Below are 23,217 nucleotides of genomic sequence, written 5' to 3' on the forward strand. Positions count from 1 at the left end.
ATCTAAATTGTACATTTATCTTGAAGCGGACATTACTTCTCTACAGTATAATAACCACTTGGAATTGGCCTAATATAATGGTTGAAACCAGTAGTGGACTAAATAAAGTTCTACACAGCAAATGGAGAAGTTCTTCATTAATTAAACTAACAGTTGCTGATCATAACATGGAGTACCTAATATTCTCATTATTGGTAAGTCCTATCAAAGGCCAGAAGCGCAAAGTTTTGTAGAAATTGTCTCAGATTTAGTTACAGAAATGTGTGGTAGCTTTCTCGATGAGGTCAATGTGGAGTATTATTAACTTGTTCGTATACTTTTTAATCACTTATATCACTATGTAATATGTTATTAATAAATGGACTAAATGCTGTTCATACCTAATGATTCTTTTATGCACAATTTTCTCAAATGGTGATATCTGAGAAACAAATTGACATAGTATTTAATTTTCCTGTAGGTGGTATACCTACCAAGGACATGGGACCAATCAATGAATGGTGGATTTCTGGATTTGATGGCGGTGAACTAGCCCTAATTGGATTTTCCACTGCATATGGTGATTATTACCTAATGGAACCAAATGAGTCATATTTTCCTTACATGGATGCTGTGAGACAAAAGATATTCTTAAGCAAAGCAGTTATTGAATTCTTACTGAGTGAAACAGACCCGTCGTATGAAGACCTTTTAAATAAATTACAGGTCAGTAGTGTTTATGTGATCAATGTGAATTTTTATGTTTTGCTATGAGGGAGTTGGGTCATCATTGAGAAGGTAGCTAAAAACCGACAATAATCCATTGGGAACAATGAATAGAGAACTAGAAAATAATTGGAGCTTAACATCACTTCCTTGGCCATTCACAATAATTTAACATGAGCCACCCTAATGTTGACAAAAGTAATTGGCCTTATGTGAGGCAGCTTCTTTTTAAACCTTCTATGTTATTGAAGTACAATCAGCATGGCCTATGAAATTGCTGTAGTTTGTAGCGTTATTAACCTGGCGATGTCACTGAGTATCCTCAGTAGCACACAAGATTTGAGATCTCATAACCTGAAACTGCTTAATTTGTTGTTTACCAGATCAATAACAGATAAAACACTATGTATTAAAAGCTGATTCATGGGGCTTTTTTATTTTGCTTAACCATATGTTGATTGGATTTGCATCTACATTTTCGTTTGTGACAGTTTGAGACTTTTATACGTTATTGGGCTTGGGATGTATATCCCATTTTCAAACGAAACCTCAAAATTCCTTATTATGGCACATAGACTTTTATTTCAAGTCTTCAGTTCTTTTTATTACTTACTTCATTTTTATTACTTACTTTGTAACTAATTTAGTGAATCTATCCTTTTCTCCAGTTCTGATTTTAAACTACAGAGTTCAGTGCTATCTTTATGGTTAGTTTTTTTTCCATTTCTGCCCTCCAACAGTCAGTGTTCCTTATTATGTCAGTTTTCATTAACTGTCACTTACTTTTAAGTTCCTTTCTACTTTGTCATCTTCCTAATATCAATTTTTCTGTAAAAATTTGTCACTTTATCAAAAATCTGTTACCATTAGCATCATATAATTCCTTTTTTACATGCTATTTACTGCCTAATTCCTGTTTAATTTTGATTTCGCCTATTTTTGTCCATTATATCTGCATTAAATTTGCCACTCTTAATCTCATAATACTGTGTCGGTGATGCCCTCGACATTTTGTCACTAACCTGACTCTCATTCACTTTGTCAAAAATGTTGAATCTAACGCTGCCTTAAATCCACTGTTTTCACACGATTCAGTTTAAATTATTTGGCCTCCCTTCAATTTCTACTCCCATTCCATAAACCTTAAGCACCTTAATTTTCAATGTGCCACTATATTTTACAAAAATAGCAAATAACACTTAAAAGCAGAAACACTTTACCTTAATTTTCTTCCAAATTGGCTGCGGATGATGGCGATATTCAGCCGGTCACAAACTTCATTTGTTGACAGCCAACCAATCCTCTGGTTGGCTGCCATCTGCCAAGTATGACGTTGATTCTCTCGTCCTCCTGTTGGCTGACTCTTCTTCAAACAAGGTAGCAGCTTTCTAATTTTCCTTTGATTGTTGTGCCACTTGGCATCTTTTCCAGACGATTCCTCTGCTAGGCATTCGTTTTGTTTGTTGGGTCACTGTGTTCACATTTCATTACTATATATTGTCATTTGCTCACAGTTTTGTGTTGTCTCCACTCATAATATAGTTTGCTATAGTGCTTACCTTTAATGCTTAAATAAGATTTATTTTTACTGTTTTCCACATATACATCGTTTGGTACCACGGTCTCTTAAATTTGAGTTCTTGTTCACATTGCCTCTTCTGTAACATGATTCTCACACATAAAGGCACCTTGTACATGGTTACTTACTTGATTGATGATTCATCTTTCCTTGGTATAACCATTATTTCCGAGTCTATTGCTGAAAATGTTTTTGCAATCTCTAGTTACCCAGAGAAATACACATACAACACAGTGAAGTTAAACTGACTTATTGGCACATTTATTTTGTATAAACTAAAGTTCATAGACATCAGGCTAGCACCTAAATTTCATTATCATTTCAGTGGTAAACATCAGTCACCGGTAGGCCACAGTTTGTCAGACAATAATCAGTTATCCACAGGTCTCAAAATGAGCCACCCGAAACATTTTGCACCAAAAGTAAAAACACAAGTACTGATTGGTGACTTGTAGACACAGTTAATATATGTAATAACCAAAGAGGTTTATAAAGACGTGGTGATTCCTAACCACAAACTTTATTTGTAAAAATGGTTAACTCCTCTTAACTGTTCACTGATTGAATTATAGCGACCAGCTGACATAAAGCTTTTAACTGTGTTCTAGCTTGGCACAGACTTGTTACATAAATGCTTGTGCCACATTACTGGTTGTAGACTGAGGATTTTTGGGTGGGGTGAAGTATATGTAGACTGGTGCAGTGATATTTTGTGGTTTTGGTAACTAAGTATTAATGATGAAAACAGTTAAGTAAGGATTTCATTGTGGGAACAACACTGGTGTGTACATATGGAGGAAATGTACAAGTTGGCAAGTGAAACCCAGTATATGGGAATCTCTGGACTTCGTTGTGATAAAGATTGTAAATGATGCTTACAATCGCTACAGATGTAGGAATTGTACAAGTAAAGGTGGCAGAGTATTCAGAAAGGTAAAAATCTTGCTGTAACCATCTCTCTATACCCTGTGTGTGTTCCACATCACCATGTTTGCTACACTTGCAGCCATCCTGGGCACACAGTGGAAAAGGACTGAAGAAATTGATGCAAGCTGCATAAATATTTGTGCTTTCAGTATCTGTCAGTGCTACAGAATTGTTATGCTGTCCCGCAACAGTGTCTGGGGTACTGACACAAATAGTGCAAGAGGCACGAACAAAAAATTTGCTCAAACTTCTGTCATCATTACAATAGACATAATATAATGCTGACATACGTACTTTTTTGTTGACTATTTATTATAATAATAAGTCGAAACTGAAATGTAGAACCTTTTTCGCTTGAAAGTTACCAAGAAGCGAAGCACTTAATGGCAAGATGGTTTGGGTCACCATTATTTGTGTAGTTGAAAACAAGACATTAATTCATTAAAAGTGTCATTTTATCGTGAATAAGAAAGCAAATATTAGACTGTAGAAAATATCAAATCATCATCTCTTGCACATTCTCTATCCATTGCCCTTCATTGTAAGTTAATTTGAAATCACTGGAAAACAGTGTTCATTGGTTTGAATGCCTTCAAAGTATTGGTTATCCACTTGAACTGATTTTTTTTCCGATGGTGAAACAAGAATGTAAGATTCCCTGAAATACTAAAACATTTATGATGAAGTGTGTAATAGCTCAGTGGAAAGAATGGAGAAACTGCTAGAGAAAACACTTAAATCAATAAAACCAAATGCTTTGACAGGGGTTTGGTGCAAGGTAGAATATCTTGAAGAAAAATTTGAAGAAGAGCTCAGCACATGTCAAGCAGATAAGCACCCACAGCTCAGTATCCTATAGTAGTGTGGTCTCATCTGAAAGAACAAGCTACAGAAATAACAAAAAGTGGCAGACACACCACTAAAACTACAGAAAGGTGTTTATGTTTCTTCGCTGAGAAAATTAGTCACCAAAAAATGTCTTCCGTATTTCTCATTTCACACTCCAGAAAAAGAGAGACCTACACTGGAGTCGAGTGGAAAGTGCGGGTCTTTTCGTAATTGAGAACAGTGTTCCTGAACCTCCTCATCAAAGAAAATGGCAATTGGAGGTGCTTGTAGCAAATGGATAAACTAGGTGCCATTGTGAACACGGGCTATTTTACTTAAGTCAGTATTCAGTGGTGAAGGCTGTCTTAACGTTGATTTTTGTTCCTCAGATCTTATTGGTTGTGTTAATCTTTGCATTAAGTTGTAAGTGCTGCATATAAATTGAGGTTGTGCTGGCATCAGAATAATATTAGTAATTTTGCGGATTGTGAACAAAGTAAACAGTGAAATGGAGTCTTTCTATACCATGCAGGAAATGGAAGACTTGGTATTCTATAGTTTAGACAGTGACATAGTAGGCATGCCATGTACGCCAAACAACATTCACAGATGCAGGATCATCCCAAGCGAGGACAAGGATCTCGGTAGACCTTGCGCAGTTTGCACAACAAATATGGAGGAACCCAAATTTAATTGTTACTTGTAAATATGAGTTACCTTTGCTAGATGTACTTATAATTTTCACTACTCATGTATATCTTTTTAAATTTTTTGTAGACGGTTGTGCCACCTAGTGGAATATCTTGTTTTACGGAAGACATACTGCTGCAGCATGCACAGTTTGTTTGTGATCAGGTGATGAGTTTTGACTCTGCTTCAGAAGAAACTGATGACCAATTATTAATAGCTTCTCCATGTATGAGAGCTTTAATCAAGCTTGCTGGTGTTACATTAGGAAAAAGGTGTGTAAATTGCCTGTAGTTAGTGTGTGACATTGTTATGTTAGAAACAGTTATTAACTAGAACTGGAAGTACGGTTTACCTTCGTGTAGCTTAATACATAAATTGTCACTGTTGCTTTAAAATTATTTTTTCTTTTTTGTGTTGAATTATTTTTCTGTGACAAAAGGAGATTTCAGTCAATAGTGATAAACATAATCAGAGAGGAGGAAATTGAATGTAATTGATGTCTCTTATTAGTAAATTTCTGTAGAGTGTATTACTGGTAATTAAACTGATGTCATAATTTTACTAATTTCTCTATGCAAACACAGGAATTACCTGTTACCAACTTAATTCACTGTGTGGTAAAATAACATAAATAGAAAGAGTAGTGATGTTTTTTTTGTAATACAAACTCATTTCTCTTAATTCACATTTACTTTACGATTCTACCTTAAAAGCATTTGGCAAAGGGTACTTAGAACCTGTTTTAAAATGTTTCTCTACTGTTCCACTCTTGAATAGCATTTGGAAATAATGAACACCTGATCTTCTAGTATGAGCTCTTGATTTCTGTTGTTGAGAATTTTTTATGATAATGTAGAGGGGAGTGTGCAATATGTTTTGACATTCACTGGAGAAAGTTGGTTATTGAAATTTTTTGAAATGATGTCAACCCATTGAAAAGAGACTTAGTTTCAATGATTGCCACCCTAACTCACGCATCATATCTTGACTCTCCCCTATTTTGCGATTGTATGTAACAAGCTGCCCTCATTTTGTTGTTGTTGTTGTTATTATTATTATTATTATTATTATTATTATTATTATTATTATTAAATATATCCTCTCTGGTAATGATCATGTATTGTGCAGCAGTACTCTCGAATAGGACAGGTAAACATAGTGTAGAAATCTATATTTGTTCAACCTTCAAACTGTTCTGTTAATAAAACACGGTCTTTGGTTTTTCCCACAACATTTTGTATGTGGTGGTTACAATTTAGGTTGTTTTTAATTGTAATCTCTAGTTATTTCAGTCAATAATATTTAAATTTGTGCAATGTACATCAACACTTTTCACACCAGGCAGATATCTTTTGTAAACCATTTGTAATTTGTTTATGATCTTCTGATGACTCGTGTAGATGGTAAATGACAGTATCATCTGGAAACAGTCTAGGAGGCCTGCACAGATTACTTCAAAACTCATTTATGTAGATTCCTTGGAGAACCCCAGTAAAACTTCAGTTTCTGTAGATGACGTTCCATTAGTTGCTATGATCTGTGACCGTTCTGAAAGGAAATCACATATTCAGTCACAGAGCTGAGGTGATATTCCATAGGCATGCAATTTGGTTACAAGCTGCTTGTGAAGATCAGTGTCAAAAATCCCCGGGGAATCCAGAAAATATCGAACCAACTTGAGAGACCGTGTTATCACTCATTACTATATGCGAATAGATCCAGTTGCTTCAAAAGGAATGACATTTTCTGAGTCTGTGCTGGGTATGTGTCAATAGAGACAGTTTTCTTAGAAGTATTTCTTAACATTGGAGCATAATATATGTTCCAAAATCCTTTCCATTGGAACCCACTCAGTTGTGCGAGTTAAGTTTTTTTATTTTGTATTTTGGCCCATACTTTTTCCTTGCTTCCAACCAGAATGAAATTATTGTGCATGTTCTGTGCTTTGTATTTACTGTGTTTGTCACCATTCAGCGTCAGTAGATTGGCACATGTTCTGTTGCCAGGTTAGTAGTTCGTAATTATGTGAAACTCAGTTGTATTGGCGATTTGGTGGTTATGGTTGTTTGGAAAGGGGTGTGCAATGTTGTACTATTGACAGGTAATTAATAATCTCATCTTTGTGCTAGCAATTTTCCTTTAAACATGTACTAACAAGTTTGTCTGAGTCAGGTGTTTACTGCATAGCTTTAAAATTGAATGGACACGGTTGTGTGCATGCTCTTACTGTCTTATATACTTTTTTTTTTGTGGAAGGCTTTTATGCACCTTAGCTGTTACATGAAGGCCTACCAGAGGAAGAGGTTCATTGCATTTGAGGATCCTGATTTCAGTGACGATTCATCAGTGTCTATGTACCGTAGATCTTTCATTTCTCAACTACTGTTTTCCATATAAAGAGCACTGCTGTGAGAAGCAGACTGTTAAAGAGAATATTATGGATCTTCTTAAATATCTGTGGTAGCAGTTCTTTCAACTTGTTGTGACATGAGAGGACACAAGAGTATGAGCGACTTGTTAAGAAGATTAGTTAAGCACATTAGAAAAGGCAAAAATATTCAAATCTCATCCAGGACCAGGTCTGGACAAATGATATGATATGGGTATGATCACTGAACCATAGTGGATGACATTTCATCGCCATAAACATTTAAATATCAGCACAACAGTAGCAGAATTAAGACAATGTGTGTAAAATGTAATCAGTACTTTAGCCTTGCAAAGGTTAAAGGTTTTTGAAATTCTTCCACAAAAAGTGAAACAGTCTGCACCATGTCTTTGTATTTCAGAGTTATAAATTTGTTGTGATTATTACTTTTTTATTCCATAAAATATGAATTGTAAACTGCACAGTATTGCTACCAAAAGTAAAATAAGACACTTTTATTCATTAATGTTCCTTATAATATCATTTATGTTGCATTAAGTTAGAGGACAATTAAGCTGAAATAACATCTGACTGACATCGTGCTACTGCTTTCCCATTAAGTTTTCCGAAAGCAACATTTTACTGTTTTTTTAATCATCTAATAAACCAAAATATTCAGGGAATCCAACTTAATTCCCCATTTAAAGAAAAGTGTTCAGAGTGAAGAGGGATAAGTTGAATGATGACCGAAATATCAGTAAAATTACTGACGGGAATGTGTAAATAAAGTCCTTTTATTTTCAGATAAATTTGTGAGTGAAATTTGCATCTCAGCACATAAATACCAAACTTACTGAATTAAACAATGGAAAAGACAGGATGGGATGTAACTTACTGAATTGCTGAATTCCTTATTTGCTACACTCTTGCCTCTCCTGGCTGCGTCTGTTTGCTCAGAAGCTCTCTTCCTTACGTAACTGCTGATAAATTCCATGCGCAAATCCTAACTCCCCACCCCCTCCCCCCAACTCTTGATAGATCAAAAACAGGCTTTTTTTCCTCCAGCTGTAATGAAATTCAGAGCATTAGTGTAACCCCCCCCTCCCCCCTCCCTCCCTCCCTCCCTCCCTCCCTCCCTCCCTCCCTCCCTCCCTCCCTCCCCTCCCTCCCTCCCTCCCTCCCTCCCTCCCTCCCTCCCTCCCTCCCTCCCTCCCTCCCTCCCCTCCCTCCCTCCCTCCCTCCCTCCCTCCCTCCCTCCCTCCTCCCTCCCTCCCTCCCTCCCTCCCTCCCTCCCTCCTCCCTCCCTCCCCTCCCTCCCTCCCTCCCTCCCCTCCCTCCCTCCCTCCCTCCCTCCCTCCCTCCCTCCCTCCCTCCCTCCCTCCCTCCTCCCTCCCTCCCTCCCTCCCTCCCTCCCTCCCTCCCTCCCTCCCTCCCTCCCTCCCTCCCTCCCTCCCTCCCTCCTCCCTCCTCCCTCCCTCCCTCCCTCCCTCCCTCCCTCCTCCCTCACTCACTCACACTCACTCACTCACTCACTCACTCACTCACTCACTCACTCACTCACTCACTCACTCACTCACTCACTCACTCACTCACTCACTCACTCACTCACTCACTCACTCACTCACTCACTCACTCACTCACTCACTCACTCACTCACTCACTCACTCACTCACTCACTCATCACTCACTCACTCACTCACTCACTCACTTCACTCACTCACTCACTCACTCACTCACTCACTCACTCACTCACTCACTCACTCACTCACTCACTCACTCACTCACTCACTCACTCACTCACTCACTCACTCACTCACTCACTCACTCACTCACTCACTCACTCACTCACTCACTCACTCACTCACTCACTCACTCACTCATCACTCACTCACTCACTCACGTCTGTCCGTGGTCTTCCCTCTCTTTGCATATGAACCTCCCACAATCTTCCAGAATATTTTTGTTGATTCAAAGCTTCATAATTTTGCTATAGTTTCTCAGCTTTAGGTCTACGATGCGAGTTTTTCCCCAATAAATAATCACTTTCTGTACACGTAGTGAGGTATTTTGATGCACAGCTAATGTACATACTTACTGATTGTAAAAATGAATAAATAAATACTGCTTGTCTGACATATTTTATATGCCACAATTGCTACCTTCTCTTTGAAGTGGAAGACGATTGGGGTGGAGCATGTTGGGTCATGAAAAAGGAATGTCTGGGCTCGGCTAACTTCACCCTCTCTTTCCCCATCTTGGAGTGTTTGACCTGTGACAAAATGTGACAAATGTCTACGAAATGAGAATGTATCCAATAAAGGAAAATGAAGTAAGCAACTGTCCTACATTAGCTAATGTAATAATGTGAAATGGATTACCTGCCCCCCCCCCCCTCCCCCCCCATGGATTTTCCTTTTCTGCAGGCAGAGTGCTGACCTTTTCTCCTAACCTACTGTCTCTAAGATTCACATAGCTCATTTTTACAAGGAATGGAATCACATTGGAGGTATCTCACAAAAAGCTACCAGAAAATTTAAAAAAATGTCAGATAGGAACCATCCTACTCCTACATTCTATGAAGTTAACGGACAAGCTATTTCACGAAATAGGCTACTGGACGGGTTGAGTAAATGCTACCGTGTGCAGAAGCTTTGAGAGCAGAAGGAACTTAGTGAAATGCATAATTTGCATTAGTTATATGGAAAAATATCGGCAGATTACAGTATGTCGGATTTTCATTTGCAGGATGTATGCATATAAGGATAACCGGGCAATCCAGGAAAAACCCCGCAGAATTTTTACTTTAGCTTGCTGCTACAGAATGTTACCACACCAATAAAACATAAATCGAGAGAATAACACCAAAATTAAACTTTAGTTGCAAATAAAGTGCATTAGCAGAAAGACGAAGCAAAGGGAGCTGAGAAGCCAAAAATTAGCAAACATAGCCTTCCTTTCAACAGCAAATGCAGTGCACACACAAGTATCTGCTGACAACAAAATTTCAAAGGCTTTAGTACAAAGACTATGCAATACTTCGTAACAAAAAGCTGCTATTGGTGACTGTTGATATCACAGCTGTTTAAATTTTTAACATGTGGGGGAAAAACATTGTGAATGGTGATTTGAGAAGCATTATTTTCAAAGAAAAATTTTGTGTCAGGCAAGATGAATTATGTTATGTGTGAGAATGTGGGATGAATTTCTTAAACTGTGGAGCATTTGAATCTCATTCAAAACTTAACAGTGAGGACCAGCCGAGCAGTGATAGCAGCCTTGTCATATACCAGCTCTGCTTCATTCACAGGTTGGCCCAGCCTCTGATGGCATAGGATAAATGTGTGATGGGAATGGAATAGGGAGTGCTGGGTAGGTGGATTGGGCAGTCTTACATCTAGGTTTTCCACAGGGGCCTGATCCCCATAGAAAGGGGTTGGGATTTCATTTTGGGCTGTGATAGATAATCAAAGCCCTGACAAAGGATGTGGTTAAGTTGTCTCAGTCCCGCATGGTAGTGGGTAACAAAGGGGTACTCCTTTGTAGCTGGTTCTTGATGGTGGTGGGAGGATTGAGGTACGGGGTATGTGAGGGTATGGCAGGGGAAATCTGATTGCTTAACAGGTCTGGGGACTAGTGCCTGATGTGAAGACCTTGTGAAACCTTCATCATACTGAGCAAGGGAGTTATTGTCACTACATATTCCTGATTCGTGGTTGGCCAGGCTGTATCAAAGGTATTTTTTGGTTTGGAATGAATGACAGCTGTTGAAATGCAGGTTGGTGAATTGCCACTTCCGTTCAACAGGACTGTTGCATTCTGGCCAAAGTGGCCGGAGATAGTCATATGTGCATGAGGTGTGAGTGCTTGTGTGAATGTATGTGTTTTCTTTTCTGAAAAAGGCTTTGTCCGAAAGCTCAATGTGTAACATTCTTTTCATTATGCTTCTCTGCAGCTCAATGTGTCATCTTTACAGTGAGAAGTAATATATCCTTTTCATAATATTGTTGAGCAAAAAGAAATAAAGTTTGCCTCTCCTTTGCTTCTTCTCATTATTTTGTCGCTTATAACATTTGGTAGGAATGGTACCTGTGTAGGAGAGTATACTACCAAGTTTCCATGACTACAGAATATGTAAATTTCACCCCAGTAACTACTAAAACTTATTAGCTGTACTACGAACATAAAATGTTTATGGAAAACACTAAATTAGTTGGCATGTCGCCCGCAAAACCTTAAATGTAATAAACTTGAACTTAGCAAAAATATTCAAACAATTCTTTCAATTCAGACTACAGAGCAATTTGTCGAGTTCTTTATGTTTCAACAGATGTCACTAACATCCCAGACATCTCTAGCAACATGACAAGTCAATTGTTTCTGACAAAGTTGATGGCGTTGTTGTTGAAAGGTAAAGATTTGATTTTGAGTCGACACAGCAAAAATACTGAGACTACTTTATGTAAGATCACTATCTTGACTGACAGAGTACTGCATCTTAGAAGTACAGGTTATGGTGTATGGCAGAAGATAACATCTTGTTCAATTTCTTTGGGGAATGGCAGTATACCGTACAGGAAAAGTTCTCAACCGTGGTGCTCATTCTTGTATGTTAGTTTAAAGTCTGACCTGTACCTGTACATTTTTCCTTAGGGCATTTTGCAGTTTCCTTCTACTGTGTAAACAGTTCGATCCAAAAACTAAAAACCCAATATGTGTTAATGCTTCTGCTTCTGCTAACCTTATTCCAATTTTCACAGATTTTTGCATAAACATTCTCTCCAACCCATATATTTCTAATCTTCATGATTGTTTTTGAATTGTTTCAGTTTCATGTAAAATTTATTTTTGTGTTAGGCAAGCTATGAGACGTGCAGAAAGAAGAGATGTCACAAAACCAAAGAAGTGTGAATGGACGAAAGCAACCACCACCAACCTAGTCCAAGAGGTCTTTGAAACATTCTTCACAGAGCAGATAGACAGAGACAGCAATAAAGAAAATCAGGTATATACCTTTTCCATTCTTATTCTAACACTATCATATAACAATACACAGAAAAATGTAAGCAAATTCATATCCTTTCAAAAGTAGTAGTTGCTACTAAATGCTGTTGTACAGTTTCCTCAGAAGATAGAGCACTTACAGGAGTTTGTCACATATACATTTAGTATTTTGTTGTTAAGAGTCAGTGGAAAAAAAAAATACAGTAAAAGTTAGCAGCATAAAAAACTGATGTATTCTTTTAAGAGCAGTTTGTTCATGAAAAAGAACAAGAAAAAGTGTGTGCTGTTCCTGAGGAAGGATACCTTATGTAGTGCATGCTTTATCCATCCTACACTGTGTCCTTCTGCACCTACTATTAGAGTGGATTTTTGTTAACATCCGAAATCCAGCATGGTAGCCAATCCCTCATGGAGGGTGTCCCTCTAGTACACTCACAGTTGTAGACCCCTGATAATGCAGAGATTGCACTGCTTATGCCTAATCTGCAACCTCGCCAAGTGTGCTGAGGAGTAGGTCTGTCCAACGTAGGTTGCCGGGCTCTCTGCAATGGCTGCTATGTCAGGTAGCATTTGATGTGGCGAGATGGGGCCTGAGGGGAGAGCCTCTGAAGGGAGGGATGGCATAATGGCAGGCAGTCAGCAATTAAACGGATCAGACTGACTCATACCACTGGTCACACCAACATGGCTATCTAAGCAGATAGAAAGCAAAACTTTAATCCAGAGGCTACCACCCCATGGCTTTTCCATCTTTGCCATGCCTTGAGATGATAGTAAAGAAGGGGAAATGGAGGTGGACAGTCTGCCCAGCTCTTGGCATACTCAAGAACTGACAGAGAATATTTTGTAACAGTGAAACCACTGTTTTTCATTGAAAATATTGAGGATAGGCACAAAGAAGTTTCGGCAGTAGAGAAAATGAGCAGTGAGTCTTTCTTGATAAAAAATTTGAATACTACCCAGTCACAGGCACTTTAGGTCTGTGACAAGCTTACCATCTCTCTTTGTAACGAGCTCAACAGATTCAAGGGATCATCTTCCATCGGGGTCTAACACTATAAATAGGTGAATAACAGCGTGCGAACCTAGAGTGCCATGGAGTCCACTTAGTCACATTCACAGAGAACCTAAGGATAGTAGGATGGACACTGAAGCTTTCATCCTAGCCTATGATGGAAGTGTTTTATCTGGTAAAGGTAAGGTTGTGGTTAACAGGTGTGATCCCTATTTTCCTCTTCCTATCTGATTTTTTCGTAGGTGCCAGTGGTTTGGACACGTCCTCCCGCTGTACTAGTGAGGCTACTTGTTGGGCATACTGAAGACAGGGCATGAGGGTAGTCCTTGTGAATAGCCCCCCCCCCCCCTTCCTGCCCAGAATGAAACCCCCTCATTTGCCAAAATTTTGTTTTCAAAAAGGAGAGGAAAATTCAGAAATTTAAAACACGTGACTGACTCTCTTATCCAGAGGCTAAGAAAAAATTTGAAAAAATACACCCAATCAATATGACACCAAGCTTTGCAGTGTCAGAATCCGCACCTAGCTTGATTACAAGGTCTCAAACTTTTAATCTTGGCCCTAGCAACGCATCAGTCTCTGTTTTTCTGTCAGGGAAGGGGGACATCAGTTCTCTAGACGTCTAGACTCATATAGTCCAGTAATGGTCTCACAAAAGGTCCTTTGTTTGCAAAAAATGAAATAGAAGATTTAGTTTTTTAATCTTTTGTATACAGGGTGGTCCATTGATCGTGACCGGGCCAAATATCTCACGAAATAAGCGTCAAATGAAAAAACCACAAAGAACGAAACTTGCCTAGCTTGAAGGGGGAAACCAGATAGCGCTACTGTTGGCCCGCTAGATGGCGCTGCCATAGGTCAAACGGATATAAACTGCTGTTTTTTTTTTTTAAATAGGAACCCCCATTTTTATTACATATTCGTGTAGTACGTAAAGAAATATGAATGTTTTAGCTGGACCACTTTTTTCGCTTTGTGATAGATGGCGCTGTAATAGTCACAAACATATGGCTCACACTTTTAGATGAACAGTTTGATAACAGGTAGATGTTTTAAATTAAAATACAGAATGTAGGTACATTTGAACATTTTATTTCGGTTATTCTAATGTGATACGTGTACCGTTGTGAACTTATCATATTTGAGAATGCATGTTGTTACAGTGGGATTACCTGTAAATACCACATTAATGCAATAAATGCTCAAAATGTCTGCCAACCTCAGTGCATTTGGCAATATGTGTAACGACATTCCTCTCAACAGCGAGTAGTTCGCCTTCCGTAATGTTCGCACATGCATTGACAATGCGCTGACGCATGTTGTCAGGCGTTGTCAGTGGATCACGATAGCAAATATCCTTCAACTTTCCCCACAGAAAGAAATCCGGGGAATGTGCGGGCCATGGTATGGTACTTCGACGACAAATCCACCTGTCATGAAAAATGCTATTCAATGCCACTTCAACGGCACGCAAGATATGTACTGGACATTCATCATGTTGGAAGTACATCGCCATTCTGTCATGCAGTGAAACATCTTGTAGTAACGTCGGTAGAATATTAAGTAGGAAACCAGCATACATTGCACCATTTAGATTGCCATTGATAAAATGGGGGCAATTATCCTTCCTCCCATAATGCCGCACCATACATTAACCCGCCAAGGTCGCTGATGTTCCACTTGTTGCAGCCATCGTGGATTTTCCGTTGCCCAATAGTGCATATTATGCCGGTTTACGTTACCGCTGTTGGTGAATGACACTTTGTTGCTAAATAGAACACGTGCAAAAACTCTGTCATAGTCCCGTAATTTCTCTTGTGCCCAGTGGCAGAACTGTACATGACGTTCAAAGTCGTCGCCATGCAATTCCTGGTGCATAGAAATATGGTAAGGGAGCAATCGGTGTTGATGTAGCATTCTCAGCTCCGACGTTTTTGAGATTCCCGATTCTCGTGCAATTTGTCTGCTACTGATGTGCGGATTAGCCGCAACAGCAGCTAAAACACCTACTTGGGCATCATCATTTGTTGCAGGTCGTGGTTGACGTTTCACATCTGGCTGAACACTTCCTGTTTTCTTAAATAATGTAACTATCCGGCGAACGGTCCGGACACTTGGATGATGTCGTCCAGGATACCGAGCAGCATACATAGCATGCGCCTGTTGGGCAATTTTGATCACAATAGCCATACATCAACACGATATCGACCTTTTCTGCAATTGGTAAACGGTCCATTTGAACACGGGTAATATATCACAAAGCAAATATCGTACGCACTGGTGGAGTGTTACATGACACCACGTACTTATGCGTTTGTGACTTATTACAGCACCATCCATCACAAAGCGAAAAAAGTGGTCCAACTAAAACATTCATATTTCCTTACGTACTACATGAATATGTAATAAAAAATGGGGGTTCCCTAAAAAAAAAAAAAAAAAACTGCAGTTGATATCCATTTGATCTATGGCAGCGCCATCTAGTGGGCCAACCATAGCGCCATCTGGTTTCCCCCTTCAAGCTAGACCAGTTTTGTTCTTTGTAGTTTTTTCGTTTGATGCTTATTTCGTGAGATATTTGGCCCGGTCACTATCAATGGACCACCCTGTATAGTTGAGAGTATGCTGAATCCAAGTTTTTGACCTTCAAAACCCTTGGGCCAACTTTTTGTGGCCAAAAAACCAAGAAATTGTGGTGCATTTTTCAGATTTTTCCCATTACTTGAAAATTATGCATCCTACTGAAAATGTTACCCTTACAAAAAATGAGAGAGTATTAAGTTTTGTGTTGTGTGACCTACTTAAAATATCAAAATTGGTGCAGCCATTTGGCTGCAATTAGTTGTCAAAGTTCATTCATTTTTACTAGCTTAACTAAAAAGTCGTTTCCAGTGCCTGTAACTCGAAAACGGTGACTCCAAATGGAAAATGTCAAGTTATCATAGTTGTATTTCATGAAATTTCGTGGTACAAAAGCAGCTAGTTTTTCAGTTTTAGGCACAATTAACTGTTCAGTTAACACTGTTGTACGTCAAAGTAATATAATTAAATGAAATTTTCAATAGGAAAACATAAGTTTTCCCTACCTTCAGCTACACAGTTATCTACAGATCTTAGATTTGTGTTGTAAACAGCGGAGACTGCCATCCCCTACGTTCCTTTGTTATTGTTTCCACTGTTAACCATGCCCAATCTTAGTTTGTTGTGTGAGGGACGCGTTGAAAACTCCTTATTTCTTGCAGAATTCTCATTCCTTGTTTGAGTTTACTTTTGTTGTGCAGTCAGTGAATTAAAAATGAGTGCTCCAAATCGTATGGAGGTGTCTTTCGTATGTGACGGCAGTTCGGCAGTTGGTGATGTCGTTAAGTGAAACAGAAAGGCCTGGAAACACTACTACAATCCAGTAATGATAGAAAATCACAGCATATTGTAAGTTATTAACTGGTCTGGTTGAAGTTGAAGTACACTGTGCTTGTTAGAAGTAGTACAGTAACTCAAAACTGATTAGATCGTCTTTGGCAAAAAGTCTTGCACTCACCATGTAGAATCTTTGATCATACGAGAAGATATTTGATTTTAATAAACACTGCTTTTATTGTGGCAAGGAAATTGATGCTAACGGGGAGAAACTTAGCAGACTTCCCTATGTAAAGGAAAATATTGTTTGTAAAGTGATGAAACTTCTAGTACCAGATGCTGTTATGGGGGTTGCTGATAGGTGAGGTGATGACTGATCTCACGAATTGTTGGAATGTATCTGTGATGAGGATCTTTGTGCTAAAAATGCTCAATATCATAGTTTTGTCAGAGATTTTTACCGGCCAATCGGGTGGAGGAAAACATGGAAATCCTGGGTCCACACAGACAGATGAAGCAATGGAAATGATTTCTGTGTACATTGAACAATCAGAAGAGTGCCACTTTACTTTGCAGGAGTTAAAGGACCAAATCACGAATGTAAGGATGATATAACACGACTTTTCCGGAGGTGTGGTGGAGGAAGAATGGTTGTTGACAGATATAAAAAGAGCACTTAGTAAGTTTCAAAAGTACAGGCTATAAGATACTGTCATATAGTTTCTATCACGACAAGCAGGAAGTGTATGTGCCACTGCAGGACATCCATACACAGGTCTGTGATACATCCCACTTCTCCCCACCTGATTATTTCTTGCTAGATGTCCAATCAATGATCCCTGAATCATTGCTCCATTTATTTCGGTTGTTGATTTTGAAAAACAAATGACAAACTCTAGACAATGGGAAAAAGTGTGTTGCTTTGTCACATGCAGTGATTTCTACAGTAAGGCTATGATCATTTCTGTCTTCACTATCGATTGGGCTCAGTACATTGATGTACAAAACATATGGCTCAAGACTCATGGTCGACACTGTTAATGCAATTGTATTCGCAGCTACATATATAGAAGCTTCCCTATTTGAGACATCCTCGATTGCATGACCTGAGCATCCCAACATAACCAGTGAAGGATTCATCCAGATCATCTCTGATGACACTGATTTTAACATCTGCACGATTGAGGGATTAAATACTTAAATTCCATGGGAGGTATCATGGCAGTCTCTTTCTGCACAGCCAAGGAGTCTGACAAAAGCATTGATCCGGAAAAAAGACGTTCAACTTCTGAATTTGTGTACCCAAGAGATCCTTCGATCCTTCGCAAAAGGGGATCAAAGTCTTTTGAAAGATATTGTCATTTAAAGACCCCAGTTTCTTAAGCCGATATCATTTTCAATGAAGAGCAAATAAGAGCAACAAGAACCACTTGATTTTAATGATCAAGAGAAAATTTGAGAATGGAGGTATTAAAAGTGTTATAGGCAGAAGAAGATGCGGATTCCTTCATTGTGGAAACAGATATTTTCCAAGTTGCTGAACCTGACAGTGTGGCAATCATAAACGAGGACATTGAGTGCTTGTTCTCCTAATGGGTTGAGGAAACGAGTACTACTACTTGTACTTCCATAAACTGGAAGGAGGGAAATCAGCAGGAGTGTGGTACTCCCCTGTAATTCTTTCAGTTTTGATCCTGCATTTGCCATTTTCAGCCATGCCTTCACAGGATGTGATACCACATCCTCTTTTTGTGACCAAGGAAAAGGTAAATTACTAAACCTTTTGGAGCAACAGCCACACCTAAAAGTGCAAACTGCTGAATTTGTTCAACATGAGAACAGCTGATGTTATCACTGTATGGGAGTTTCAACTGTGCGACTTTGGGCGAGCTCAGGTACAAGCTTTTTGTAACGTCTTCCTGGAGAAAATATTTCAAACATGAAAGGCTACTGCCAACATCAGACACAGAAATGTGGCATTCATTGCGTTCCTACTGTCAAGTGCAATCTTGGCTGTGGAAGAAAGCTGATCCATGCCAGTGGGACTGGAAGAAAAACTTATTAGGCTTGCCTCCCATGCCACACCGTACTCGCTACTGAGGCTGATTTCTTGCGCATGCAAAACAGGATGCACTGCAGTGTTTGGATGTTGCTAATCTGGTCTGAACTACTCCTCAGCGTGCAAACACTGTTGTGGCTTGTCTTGTGAGAACACCCCAGAAATTGGGCTTGACCAGGATGAGGAAGAGAGAGAAGACATGTTCCAGAAGAGGAAGTTGATGAAGGTGCCACAGTGGATCCTGAAGATTGGATGCTGAACCAGGGCCTGCTGCAGTCTCACAAATGACCTCGATGGAATTAAAATTAGATAAAATGTTAATCTCTGCTATTCAAATTGTTTTTTAATGTTACCATGCCCTTTTATTTGTTCATTTGTACAAATTTTTATTTTATTCATATTCAAGTACATACTGGCCATTACTATGTACTTGATTTTTAGTAACACATTCTACCAATTAAGGCAAGGATAAAAATGAATGTGCTCATTAGAGAGCAGTCTTCCCACTGGAAATTTCATTTTATTGAATAACTTTGATTTGAAAGAAAAACAACAAAATGGAATTGCTTTGGTGTTAGTATGTAAACACTTAATAGCGCCTAAAACTCAAATACTAGACGATTTTGTAACATGAAATACTTGTGAGCTACATCTTTGATAACTTGACATTTTTGATTTGGAGTAGCCTTTTTGAGTTAGACATTGCAACCGACTTTTTAGCCAAGCTGTTCATAGACTATCTGATTACACCCAAATGATAGCGCCTATTTTGACATTTAAGTAGCTCGTTTGACGCAAAATTTAATGCGCTTTCATTTTGGTAGGGGTAACAGTTTCAACAGGATGTGTAGTTTACGAGAAGTATGCAAAAATATGAAAAAAGTGCCAAAATTCCTTGTTTTTTGGCCACAAAAAGATGTCCCGAGTGTTTTGGAGGTCGAAAACTTGAATTCATTATACTCTCAACTATATACAGAAGATAAAAAAAATAAAATCTTATATCTCAATTTTTTGCAAGCATAAAGCACCTTGTTACTGGACTAATAGAAATGGTGGTGACCACCCCACCAGAGCAGCCAGAGATGCCTTTTCCTCCTACGGCATCATACAGGAAGGAATAAATGTGCATATGGTATATTTTGATTGGAAGGCTCCATTTGAGGAATTCAGCCGATGCTACTACAGCGACCTGCATGATGATGATGATGATGATGATGATGATGATGATGATACCTACCAAGGTGCCCTGCTCCCAGGTCGAAACGTCATAGACAAGAAAGGAAAATAGAAAGTTAAACTGAATTTTGCTGCTCCATTTGATTTCGCACCCCCTAGTTGAACTTACGAATACCAGTGAAGAATCAGATGCTAAGATGGAGTAAAACTTAATAGCAAAGTAATTTGTGCTCTTGTTTTCACTTCGCTGCTTTCCCAGATCCCAGTCTGATGTTTCTTCGATGGAACTGAGACAGCTACCATCACCGCCTGGCAGAACTCTTGTCAATTAATGGCTACTTACTCTGTAGTTGATGTGGCACTTCAGGAGACATGTTTCTCGGAAACTGTTAAAAATTTCAAATCCTACCATACAAATGGCTGTAATGCCGAGAGGGCATCTTGAAGGAGCCTGCACCCTCATTCGATCTGGCCCTTTTAGTGAGCAAGAGCCACTAACCACTGCATAAGAAGACACAGTTGTTCGTGTCTTCTCTGTGTATGGTATAACAGTATGTAATATGTTTACTCCCACACGGGTCTATACCATATCATGAGCTGGTGGAGCTAGTGGAACAGCAGTCTTCCTCCTCCTAGGAGACTTCGATGCCTACAATCCTCTGTGGGGCAACAAAAGAGCTATTAATTTTGAACCTGGAAGTCTGCCTACTTAACACTGGAACAACAGCACATTTCAGTATGGCACATGAAACATAATAAGCAAGTCCAAGCTCATCACTCTTGATCCAGTGGCATAGTGGTATGTCCATGTCAACTCTATCACAGCACCAATCTGCCCCCTGCCGCACCCGTTGCTTAAGAAGAATGTTTTAGAAGCCTTTTTAAACAGATGTAATTTTTTTTAATCTCTTTGAGCAGATTATTATACAATTTTATACCTGACGGAAAATGCTATTTGAATTTGTTTCTCTTTGTTAAAAGTAAGTCCAAACTGGCTCTTGTTCCATGATTATATTTAAAGCTATTAATGAAATACCTAGTAGTGTCTGCCCTGATTTGCACAACAAATTGGTAGATGTATTGACTTGGTGCAGTAAGGACACTCAGTTTTTTTTAATAGTTCTTTACAATGACCCTGACTACTACTTCAGTTCATAATCTTACTCCCATTTTTTGCAGTTTAAAAATTATGTCCATGTTTTGTACCTTTTATCAAAAAAAAAAAAAAAAAAAAAAAACAAAAAAAAACCCATAGTCAAGAACTGAGTTTGTGTATGAGTGGTACGTCACTGGAAGTTGCTGTATGTTACGAACTGATGGTAGAATCCTCTTAGCATAGGATCTGGTGGTATTATTTTCCCCAGTATCTTTATATGCTCATTTCATGTGAACAGACTATAAATATTCATCCCTGAAACTCTGTTATGCAGTCTGTAGATTTAAATGTGTGCTTAATGCGACAATTATTTTCCCTCTTTGTGCTGAAGTGCTTACTGTTTGTTTTCTTTATATTCAGTGTTACTTTATAATAAACTGTCTAGTCATATACAGCCTTGAGAGTTTCCTTTGCTTTCTCTAACACAGGGTGTATACACTCTCGAACAACCAGGGAATCTGGGAAAAACCTGGGAATTTTTTAGAATTCCAGTAATTTTTCATTGTTTTAGTCTTCAGTTAAATGTTTGTAATTTTGACTGGTAAGAACTGATAAAGAGAAAAATCTGTCAAAGGCTTTAGGACGAAGTCTATGGAATACTTCATATCAATAAACGGCCGCTGATAAGTTCATTTGAGCAGTTGCCCGTGAGCACACGCGCATGCGCAGTTGAGTTGTGTGTGGGCAGTACCTTCTCCCCCTCCCGGCTACTTGAAGTGTGGCTGTTAGCTGCACCAGTAATTGCTACAAGCAGTCAGATGCTACTCAGAAAAGTTTTTCTGGCACGCCCAAGCTGCCAGATTCATGCATGCGCATAGCAGTCTGGGTTGTAATCCGGAGGGGTTTAGTCTCCACGTAAGCCATGTTTACGTTTAGTGATTTTGCTGTTCCTCTTTGTTTACGCTTTTCACATAAAAAACTGATTTCTGTGGTTGGGAGTTATCAAGTGAATTAAAATACATTCACGTAATTATGGAAGGATAACATATGTTATTAGTTTCAGTTTTCTGATTTTATTTTATTTCTACTTTTTTGGCAGTCAATTGCCAAATATGGCTTTTATTAACCTTTCCCCAGAGGCAGTCAATTTATTAGAAACGAAGTGTTACATTCCGCACTGCTGGCTAGTTTCAATTGTTCACTGAATTTAAAGTGAACATTTTCATCTTGTGCCATGTATGGCATTATGCCACAATAAAGAACCAAACATGAGAATACATAACTTGTACTACAAGAAAATTTGCATACCAAAACCGGCACTGAAAAGTTTATCAGGTTGGGGCCTACTTCGTTGTGAAGCTGGACATTCAAATGTGTGCTTTAAGCTGAATTATGCATTTCAGTATGGTTTACAAAATTCCGATGCTCTTGCAGTATCCCATTTCTTTTATGATGTCATGTAAGATCTCTGACTACGATGTATGTACGGACATATGGGCTTCCTATGTCATGATAGCTGACCACGCGCATAACACCTGGCGCTCTGTGGCAATTGCTGAAACGAAGCTATTTCTAACAGGTCACAGGAAAATATTGCGAATGGTGCTTTGAAAAGCGTTAGTTTTCTTTTATGCAAGATGAATTATGTTGCGTGTGCGAATATGCAAAGAATTTCTTAAATTACAGGGAAACTGAGTCTTGTTTAAAACTTAACACACTGAGGATTAGCCTCTTACAAGAATTTCGAGTCTAGAAGACCAGATATTAATGTCATTACTTAAAATGTTACTACCAAATTTGTGTGATGTATCTTAAAGTGTAACACACGCAAAAAGACCAATATTATGTGTGAAAGCTTAACTTTCTTTGTAGCTTATTAAATCTTTAAGACCAATATTATGTGTGAAAGCTTTACTTTTGTTGAGCTACACTGTGTACATTAATTTAAACCGCTAACTTTTCCTATTGTGTGTTCTCACTACTTACAGTGATGTTGCTATTGGCTGACGTCATGTGTCCTTTGCTCTGAGTATTCCGTGTAGAATGTGTGAAATATAATGCAGCCTGTATCTGTAGATAGATGGGCAGCAGAAGTGACAGTGGTAGTGGTGGTGTTCCAGAGCGGGTGACTACCTCATAGCAGGTGAACTGCTGTACTCCTTCATTTGAGCCTTCTAACAATTTTAATGACTTTGCGAACATTCACAATCCTCACTACAGCGTACTGTCCTTGCATCAGATTGCTGTTGAGGCTAAATATTGTTGTCAGTACCTGATGTACACTGTCAGGTAATCTAAAAGACATCAAATTACGACAGCACCCCCCCTACCCCCGCCGCCGCCAATCATAGCTGTAGTATTTCAGTTCTTGGGGTGAGACAGTGTCTCTTGCACGTGGACTGCATAGTTCCAAACA

At 38.9% G+C, this 23,217-nt stretch overlaps 1 protein-coding gene across 3 annotated transcripts in view; it reads left to right on the forward strand.

Moving 5' to 3' along the window:
- LOC124797996 (DNA (cytosine-5)-methyltransferase 1-like) overlaps positions 1-23,217 on the forward strand; it is a 245,355-nt gene that overhangs the window by 66,959 nt on the left and 155,179 nt on the right. For all 3 annotated transcript variants that reach the window (XM_047261181.1, XM_047261182.1, XM_047261183.1), the window contains 3 exons: positions 461-705; positions 4,817-5,001; positions 11,952-12,099. In XM_047261181.1, the coding sequence (XP_047117137.1) occupies positions 461-705; positions 4,817-5,001; positions 11,952-12,099 (578 nt within the window). The remainder of the gene's footprint in view (positions 1-460; positions 706-4,816; positions 5,002-11,951; positions 12,100-23,217) is intronic.

Source organism: Schistocerca piceifrons, chromosome 5, assembly GCF_021461385.2.
Source record: "Schistocerca piceifrons isolate TAMUIC-IGC-003096 chromosome 5, iqSchPice1.1, whole genome shotgun sequence".
NCBI lineage: Eukaryota > Metazoa > Arthropoda > Insecta > Orthoptera > Acrididae > Schistocerca > Schistocerca piceifrons.